Source organism: Trichoplusia ni, chromosome 9 (genome assembly GCF_003590095.1).
Source record: "Trichoplusia ni isolate ovarian cell line Hi5 chromosome 9, tn1, whole genome shotgun sequence".
Classification (NCBI taxonomy): domain Eukaryota; kingdom Metazoa; phylum Arthropoda; class Insecta; order Lepidoptera; family Noctuidae; genus Trichoplusia; species Trichoplusia ni.
The window spans coordinates 551,771-561,045 of record NC_039486.1 but is presented as its reverse complement, the minus strand read 5'-3'; the positions used below and the strand labels follow the sequence as shown (position 1 = coordinate 561,045).

The 9,275-nt window shown below is 38.4% G+C and overlaps 2 protein-coding genes across 3 annotated transcripts; one reads left to right on the top strand and one right to left on the bottom strand.

Annotated features, from left to right (window-relative positions):
• The first annotated feature begins 200 nt into the window (after positions 1–200).
• Positions 201–6,562, top strand: LOC113497522 (DDB1- and CUL4-associated factor 7). 2 transcript variants are annotated; one of them, XM_026877097.1, is made up of 8 exons: positions 201–394; positions 572–655; positions 799–901; positions 1,689–1,824; positions 2,494–2,744; positions 3,206–3,331; positions 3,529–3,710; positions 3,995–6,562. In XM_026877097.1, exons 2-8 carry the CDS (start codon positions 582–584, stop codon positions 4,191–4,193), a joined length of 1,071 nt encoding a protein of 356 aa, XP_026732898.1. In that variant the 5' UTR covers positions 201–394; positions 572–581; the 3' UTR covers positions 4,194–6,562. The 2 variants fall into 2 exon arrangements, with proteins under 2 accessions (XP_026732898.1, XP_026732899.1); XM_026877098.1 differs by lacking the exon at positions 201–394 and adding an exon at positions 410–505.
• A 63-nt stretch (positions 6,563–6,625) lies between these two features.
• Positions 6,626–9,188, bottom strand: LOC113497517 (ATPase family protein 2 homolog). The gene is made up of 2 exons (XM_026877093.1): positions 8,667–9,188; positions 6,626–8,543 (listed from the first exon to the last, which is right to left on the bottom strand). Exons 1-2 carry the CDS (start codon positions 9,013–9,015, stop codon positions 6,658–6,660), a joined length of 2,235 nt encoding a protein of 744 aa, XP_026732894.1. The 5' UTR covers positions 9,016–9,188; the 3' UTR covers positions 6,626–6,657.
• Between the last annotated feature and the right edge of the window lie 87 nt (positions 9,189–9,275).

Genomic DNA, 9,275 nt, shown 5'->3' with positions numbered 1-9,275 from the left:
CCTTGAGAAAATCAATAAATCTTTAGTATCTGATTAGTAAAAGTTTTATAACTGTGAAATATTACCAAGTTTTATTTTCGAAAAAGTAAAGTGATTGATTTCAATTATAATTTTAATAAACCGTCGATGTTTTACAAATTTTATTTGATTAAACTATGGCAATAACTAACACGATCAATACTTTCCCGTAAAATATTCTAATGGCAACATTGGATCTAATGTCAGCGGTCAAGTAAAAATTGTAAAAATAATGCTTTCGTTTCACATGGATTTTAATAAACAAATATAGTTTTTTAGGAGGCTGTTTTGCTGTATAAACACAAATTGTGATTTGTTGTTACTCAACGAGTGTATTACTATCTTAACAGAGGTGTTAATTTTGGTGTTTAACCAGGTGTGATAACAATATTGTGTTCTATTTTTTATTGATTATGTGTTTTATTCTATTTATATACAAGAATATGCACTAAAACATAAAGTGGTTAACAATAAACAAGTATTTTAGGTACAGTTGTATAAATTGGGTGATGTTTTGTTAATTACTTTGTTAAAATGGTGTATTGCCTTACAGTGAAGACCCCATGAACATCATGTCTATGCCACATAGCAGCTCAAGCACCACTAGCTCCAGTACCAAGCGCAAGGAAATATACAAGTATTTACTTAAATTCAGTATTGTCCAAAATAAAATTGTCAGTCAAAGAATAAAAGTTTAAAATACAATTATCATATCATAACAGAAAGTTATGGTCATTAGAATTAAGCTTTGAGTACACTTAATTGCTCTTATGTTTGCAGGTATCAAGCACCATGGCCACTGTACTCCATGAACTGGTCTGTGAGACCCGACAAGAGGTTCCGACTGGCTCTCGGCAGCTTTGTTGAGGAATACAATAATAAGGTATTTGTGTAATCACACTAGCTGTTGCCCATTCACAAAGAGAGAGAGACAGATAGACGGACAAATAGGGTTACTTCTTCATTAATTGAAATAAACAATATTTCAGTCAAATTTCAAAGCCATAATGCATTCCAAAATAAGTTTTATAGTAATTTTGACCCTCCCATTATCCGACCGTGCAGACCTTTTTTCCACTTTAGAAGTAACATATTTCCTTCCTCAGGCCCCAGACACTTATTTACACAAGTTACATTGCAATAGGTTCAGTAGTTTTTACAGAGATACTATTTATATTTATTGGATTTAAACCCTTTTGCGTTAAGGTTAATTATTATAATTGGGTTTGATTTTTTGTGTGTTTATAGATGTATCAAAATAAAACCAACAGGAGAATTGTTGTTCCACAAGTTGGAGTTGATGGCAACAATCAATTTTGACCAAATGGATTGTTGTATTTTACTGATTTGCCCCAAAATCTAGTCTTCATAGAAAAACTATCAAATCACAAAAATATTAATAAAGTCTGCTTGTAGCATTCTGAAGTCTAGGAGCAATCCCAAGAATCTTTACTTTTTTTGACAAAGGAAAAACTTAAAAAACATTGGCATTGGTAAAATATTGATAAAATAGCTGATGTAAGGCAAATGACACCTATTATCAAGTGCAACTGGCCAATGAGCTCTGGGCAAGGACAACCACACACTGGGTTTTTAAGAATATAAAAGACCTAATTTCTGTGTGAACAATTTTTTTCTAAAGGTTTTTTTTTATTAATGCATGGGCACAGGTACAAATAATCTCACTGGATGAGGACACAAGTGAGTTCAGTGCTAAGAGCACCTTTGACCACCCGTACCCCACCACAAAGATCATGTGGATTCCCGACAGCAAGGGAGTCTACCCAGACCTGCTGGCTACGAGTGGTGAGTAGCAAATAACTTAATAATTCATTAATCAAATGCTTTCCACACTCATGTTTTAAAGGTAGTCTAAAGAATTGTTAGTCAATTTCTCTCAAAGAAAAATTGATAAATTTCTGAAATATTTTCAAATGATAGTATGCTTAATATATTAAAGTTAGCATTAAAACAATTGTTTTTCTTCTTTCATCATCGGCCTAGCCTTTTCCCAACTATGTTGGGATCGGCTATCAGTCAATATGTTATGTTATTCTTCTTTGTATCTCTTTAATGGTATAGTTTTCACTACAAAGGACCCTTCGACTCAAATACTTGGTGGATTTATTACAGTCCTTTAACGTGACAAATGCGTTTTGGACACTCAGCAAACACAAGTCTTCAAAGCGCAATTCAATTACCGTTTGTATAGATATTACGCGCCCTTGCGCGCTTTTAATCTGCTCACCTAGAACAAGAGCTTTTAAAATCGGCCATAACGTAATAGCATGCAGAGGGCACTTATAACAAAAAGAAGGCGCGTCGTCAGAAGGTAAAAATACCGTGGTGTAAATGGCCCCCTTAGTTTTGGTATAATAATCCAATAAAATAGGCAGTCATTTAATGTTAAAAAATATTGAATAAAAACCCACTGTGAAGAAGACACTGAAATCTCGCTCCATTTGTTTTGATCAGGCGACTACCTGCGCATCTGGCGCGCGGGCGAGCCCTACACTCTGTTCGAGTGCGTGCTCAACAACAACAAGAACTCGGACTTCTGCGCTCCGCTGACCTCCTTCGACTGGAACGAGGTGGACCCCAACCTCATCGGCACCAGCAGCATTGACACTACTTGCACCATATGGGGCCTGGAGACCGGGCAGGTCCTGGGTAGGGTCAATGAGGTATCGGGCCATGTCAAGACGCAGCTCATTGCTCATGATAAGGTATAGTTTAGGTTGTTGTGGAGAACAATTTATACAGTTATTAACAACGCAAGGTTATAGTCTTGCAGCAGGGCGAGTTGGAATTAACACAATAGAACAAGCACACATATTGAAATCACACTAATATAATTAAAAGTGAAAGTATGTATGTTTGTATACTTAAATAGCTAGACCAATTCTGATAATATTTGGTAGGGAGATAGCTAATACCCTAGTTTAACTAACAGCAGGCAAGTCAATTTGCAGTTATAACCTGCATCGACGCGGGTGAAGCCACGGGCTAAAGCTAATTTCTTATTAAACTATCAATAACGCTTATGCTAAGTGGTGTGTACTCTGTGCATGTGAGTTCAATGTTTGTAAAACCCCCGCGACACCAGGATTGCACTTCCTAGCGGGGGAGTCGTTTAGAAACAACAACAGCAGAGTTATCTCTCAACCCGTGTGGTTTGTATGTGCAGGAGGTGTACGACATCGCGTTCAGCCGCGCGGGCGGCGGCCGCGACATGTTCGCGTCTGTGGGGGCTGACGGCTCCGTCAGGATGTTCGACCTCCGACATCTCGAGCACTCCACCATCATATATGAGGTTTGTGGGAAACTAGATACAAGTTTCGTTTTTGCTTTATTATTCTATCTTGTCTCTATTCAAAGTCATCCACAAAATGAACTGATCAAGAATTTTTATCAAAGAAAACGAAAAGATGGTGACGCAACATGTGCTGGACCAAAATACTATGCTTGTCATCTAATCATTTACGCGGTTTTTGGCCGCGTGTTGTGCAGGACCCGCAGCACACGCCGTTGCTGCGGCTTGCGTGGAACAAGCAGGACCCTAACTACCTGGCCACGGTGGCCATGGACGCCTGCGAGGTCATCATCCTGGACGTGCGCGTGCCCTGCACTCCCGTGGCCAGGCTCAACAACCACCGCGCCTGCGTCAACGGGATCGCCTGGGCCCCGCACAGGTATACACTGATAGTGCACAGTTGAGATGAGGAACATATACATACATCATATGGGATATATCAGACATCAAATCTCCCCGAGCGTCTTCTGACACCTTCTAAAGTCACAGTTACATGATTTGCGTGTGCTTGGCACGGCTTTAACTTGAATAGTCTACTACATACATACATACACACATACCTAATACATAATTTGCTTTTGTGATTCCAATACAACTGTCAGACACGAGGCCACTTTTCAATTCCCATTTCCCTTACGAAGTAGCATATATTTGTCTCCGCAGTTCGTGCCACATCTGCACGGCGGGTGACGACCACCAGGCCCTGATCTGGGACATCCAGCAGATGCCGCGCGCTATAGAGGACCCTATCCTGGCCTACACGGCCGCCGAGGGGGAGGTCAACCAGATCCAGTGGGGAGCCACCCAGCCTGACTGGATCGCCATCTGCTACAACCGGCACACTGAAATACTGCGCGTATAAGGTCACCCTTAAGCTGTAGTGGCTTCTGATCCTTAGGGATGAGTGTACTAGTTGGGCAGGTGGCCTGTTAATGATGTTCAGAAAAAAGTTGATAATACTATCTGAACGTCAATAACTTGGAAAGTTGTCGGGCACCTCAGTTTGTCATTCTAATTATTCGAAATAGCCAAAGTAATAACGTTACACAAAGCATGTAGTTTTGTACGAAACACCTGACTAATAATCCTAGATAACTGTCTCCAATAATATCATAATTAATTTCTACGACAGAAACATTGTTTGCTAAGGATATTCCAATCGTTATAAAACAATTATATTTATGCCGACTGTGCACAGCTAGTAGCACCACTCTATAACCCCTAAGATCAGAAACCACTATAATCTGATTACTTAAGTAGTTAGATCAGTGCTAGTGCCAAAAAGGTACCAAATAAAAGTAAGCCCCTTACGACCTGGGCATATATCACGTAATATGACGTAGGTGTTATACCCGCTGCCAGTCAGCTACCTAACCCTAATAATAATACACACGTTTAAGATCTGTACACATCCGTAATTCCAGATCCGGAGTGAGACCCCTGAATGATATTTGTGTGTGTAACTATGCTTTGAAAGTCTACGAAAGGGTGTTGACCTTAGTAGAATATGCATCTGTACACATCCGTAAAATCCGGATCTGAAATTACGGATGTATAAGTGTATATTAAGAAAAATATCTCAAATACTAAATACTTATTGCCATTGAGACTAAAGCGATCGTAATTGTTTAAAATTACAAATTACCTAATACTTTAATTGATGTAACTAATTGATTAAACGTAGTATTCTATAAATGGATCTATTTAGCAAAGTGTACACAATTCAGTTGTTCTAAATACTACACGTATTTAAAATCACATTTTGTTAATAACTATTTAATGAAGGCTGGACGCACATTTGTTACCAAACGCTCTGTATAGCCTATTGGTTTCATTGAAGTCTAATAGTATTTATTTTAACATAAAGTGGAATTATGCCTATATATTTTAATATGAGCGGTAATTGTTGCGCAACAAGTGTGCGTCCATCTTTATCGATCAGCTCTTAAGTACTTACACGCATAGTATTGTAAAGTTTGGATGTGGCAAGAGAATAAAGAAGGAGTCGTAAGAAGTAACCGCAAGGTTCACATTCGAATGACGATTGACGTTCGATCAAAGATCGTTTGAAGTAAATTATCTCTTTATAAAAAGACTGATAGAGAATCAAACTTTTCTAAATTTTGACCTAACATTATTCCCCAAGCTGGAATTAATATTATGTAAGATTTTTATAAATTTTCATAGGCGTACTTGGAGGGGGAAGTTTTAATGTAATTCTTACAAAATTCAAAAATCTTGTAAATGGTATAAAATATTAATGAAAACTTAAGTGACGTTTGAAGTCTTCTCATAAATCCAATGCTACGCCATTAATATTCTCAATGAATAATTTGTATATAAAAAAAAACAAATAAGAATAACTTGTAAAAACATTAGGTTTTGAGCGAAAATAGAAAGGCCTGAGCCGTGTATTGCGACGAAACTGCTCGTCTATCACAGATCGTTGGTAAGAATGCAATATTGAAGTCGGAAAGCAAAGTACACGAACCGAAGCGAACGTATTCACGAGTGCACAATACAGCGTAATCACGCATTATTTAAAGACAATTTGTGGATTAGTTTAATAGATACCATAGTATAAACTTGCATTTATGTGATTCCTTATTCACAATTGGCGTTACTGAAAATATTCTATATAAAATACTCCGTAGTTATGCTTGATGTCTTTTTAACATATTTTGGTGTCTGTAGCACTATAACCCATTACGGATATAGTGGCTTTCGTAATATTAGATTTTAGCTGCGCCAAAGTCAGTTTGACATGAAAACGAATGGTGTTTTAATATTTAACTTAATGAATGTTGCTACCACCCCTCTATGGATGAAAAGGTTGTACGCAGTCTGTATCAGACACCTTTTTGTAGTAACGTTTTGATGAAATCCCGCGTTTGTAGGACTGTTTGTGTATTTATTTTTACATGTATAATACATAGGCAAACTAGTTTCTGGTAAAGTGTATTCTGTACTCCTTCGACAGCAGTGTTACTTGGTGTTTTCTATTAATGAGGAATAGAGAAAAGAGAACTAAAGTAATTGTATTAAACTTTTAATAGAACAAACACACTTGGGAACACCAGAAATTAGCGATTTGTATTGTATCAAAATGTTTCAAGTAAAAACATGTATTAATCAAATTGATGTGATTAAATAAGGACTAGATATAATAGTTATTTATATACAAATAGCTTTAAGAATTCTAAATAAATAAATTATGATTTAGGAAGTGAAGGCACTTTTTATGTTTGCAACCTTTGTATCCGAATTTCATTCAGGAAACCAAACTTTTCTCTGTATACAACTGCTTAGGCTATATTTAAGGCTTTTTATCCCGATTTCTGTCCCAAAGCAAATTCTTGATAAACCTTCAACAAGGATTCTGGTGTCCTTGGTGTGAAATCTTTTAGGACATGTTCAAAATGCTCCATAGTCACTTCTGGGCAGTCCAGATCTTTTTCCAATGCGCTTAACGCAGCTTCGTGACACAACGCTTGCAACTCAGCTCCAGAGAAGCCTTCAGTCCTCGTCGCCAAACTATAGTGGTCCACATCATCACTGGTACTCATTTTTCCTAACTTCAACTCAATAATCTTTAATCTGGTCTCGAAATCTGGCAGAGGAACGTAAATTAGTCGGTCTAATCGACCGGGTCTCAGTAGTGCCCTATCCATTCGGTCAGGGCGGTTAGTCGCAGCTAAAATTGTAACAGAATTTAAGGGCACCACTCCATCTAACTCTGTCAGAAGTTGAGCCAAGACTCTCTCGTGAACTCCCGCTTCGCCTGCACCCCTCTCCCCGCCTATCGCGTCCATCTCATCGAAAAATATAATACTAGGTGCAACTTGTCGTGCTTTCGTAAATAGATCGCGAACTGCTCTCTCAGACTCTCCTACCCATTTTGAAAATAATTCTGGGCCTTTTATTGACAAAAAGTTGAGACCACTTTCAGTTGCCAAAGCTTTAGCTATCATAGTTTTGGAGCACCCTGGAGGACCATATAGCAGAACGCCGCCAGGAGGCCTTATCCCTAATCTTCGGAAGCTCTCTGCGTGTTTCAGAGGCCATTCAACGGCCTGACGCAACTTTAGCTTCAAGTCGTCTTGCCCACCTATGTCTGTCCACCTCACATTGGGTATTTCTATTAGTAGTTCCCTCATAGCACTAGGTCTCACTATAGTTAGAGCTGCAATAAGATCTTCACTCTCAATATATTTACTTGATCTCTTGATACACTTCATGGTCGCTTGGGTGCACAGGTTTACCAGGTCAGCAGCCACATAGCCATGAGCTAAATCTGAGATGTTCTCAATGTCCTGTGCAGATATTTTGTTTGGCAGATTTTTCAGTAAACTGTAAACAATTTCTTTCCTCCTCATTCGGTCTGGGACAGGAACTTCTATTTCCTTGTCAAGCCTACCAAACCTCCTCAACATTGGATCAATGTTTTCAGGTTTCCTTGTTGTTGCTAACACAAACACTCTGCTCTCTTCAGCATGTAAATTGTCCAGCATGTTCACAAATGCTGAAGTGATCCTTCTTTCTTGTTCTGTACTGCCAGAAGACCGCCTAGGACATATAGTTTCTATCTCATCAACCAATATAATGCTTGGTTGGTTCTGAATGGCTTTCTCAAACAAGCTCCTCATAGTGCCCTCAGTTTCACCAAAATATTTGCTGAAGATAGCCGGGCCATTGATTTCTATGTGGAAACAGTTGAGATTTTCAATTAAGTATTTACAGATAGCCGTCTTTCCAATGCCTGAATGTCCATAAAGTAGAAGACCACGAGTAGGTTGAAAGCTTGCTGTCAGTCCATCCATATTGAAAGATATTTTCACAAAGGTTTGTATTTCATCCAGAATATCATCCACCCCACCAAGCACCTGTGCCTTCTTCTTTAATTTCTGAACCATTTCTTTCTCCATTATCCAAATAGTATTTTCACTTAAAACATACCAGCCATCATAATCAGTTTTCTCTGATTTTACATCAAATATCTCAATTTCTAACTTCTTACCAAAATAGTAATATACTAAGATACTACCAACACAAACAAAATTACTATAAAAATTTTGTTTCAGGATATCACCAATGTCTGAATCTGTTTTGTGGTTTTTAAGTCTAAAGGTGACTTGAGTTGCCTTTGGGATCTCCTCTTGTATAACTGAGACGGACACCTTCATGTTGTCATTACTCCAGGCTGATGACAAATCTGTAAAATATAAAACGGCGAGTTCATAAAAATAAAACGATTTTGCGGATTTTGCCTATGGCTGAATAAGTTCAACTTAAATGTTTATCTACTTCTTTCTATGAAAATGAATTAAAGACGTACCAGCTGCAGGTAAGATTACAGCGGCCGGCGCTGATGCCTTAGACGGCCACATTCGCTTCACCATGGTAGGAGCACCTTCCCTGGTTAATTGCAGCGGGCATCCGATCACAGCACCAATCAGGGTGCCGGCAGACGGATGAACCAACACAGAATCCCGTGGAGCACCCTCTGGCGCCACCCCCGTCCTCTGCAGCCAAGTGAATAACTTTCTATCGTCAACATAAGGACATTTTAATTGATCTTTCCCACAATTTAATTCGACGTGAATATTCTTATCGTTCGATGTTATACTGCAGCCGCATCGCTCGCAGTCAACCCATAGAGTCTTCTTGGCTTTATTTGGAGCCATGTTTACTTATACAAAGTAAAAGAATGCACTTTGTTGTCATAAAAATGGAGAAATTGAAATCGAGCCAAAGTAAAGAGAGGTTATTTTAGTTAAGAAATTGACAGCTACTACTAAACGCGAAGGTTGCGTTTTGTTATTTTCTCTGTGAGTGGAAGAATGTTGTCAGTACGCGCATTCTCAAATGACTTAATTTTATTTTGAGTATTTGAACGTTATATATTGTTAAATAGTAAAGAAAGACATAATGTAAAAAAAAAAAC

What these genes read in the sequence shown, in the direction of transcription:
- LOC113497522 (XM_026877097.1), top strand. Translation starts at nt 582, where the DNA reads ATGAACATCATGTCTATGCCACATAGCAGCTCAAGCACCACTAGCTCC. An exon ending in AGCTCATTGCTCATGATAAG is followed by an intron (nt 2,745 to 3,205) that starts GTATAGTTTAGG and finishes TTGTATGTGCAG; the next exon opens with GAGGTGTACGACATCGCGTT. An exon ending in ACTCCACCATCATATATGAG is followed by an intron (nt 3,332 to 3,528) that starts GTTTGTGGGAAA and finishes CGTGTTGTGCAG; the next exon opens with GACCCGCAGCACACGCCGTT.
- LOC113497517 (XM_026877093.1), bottom strand. Translation starts at nt 9,015, where the DNA reads ATGGCTCCAAATAAAGCCAAGAAGACTCTATGGGTTGACTGCGAGCGA. An exon ending in TGTAATCTTACCTGCAGCTG is followed by an intron (nt 8,544 to 8,666) that starts GTACGTCTTTAA and finishes TATATTTTACAG; the next exon opens with ATTTGTCATCAGCCTGGAGT.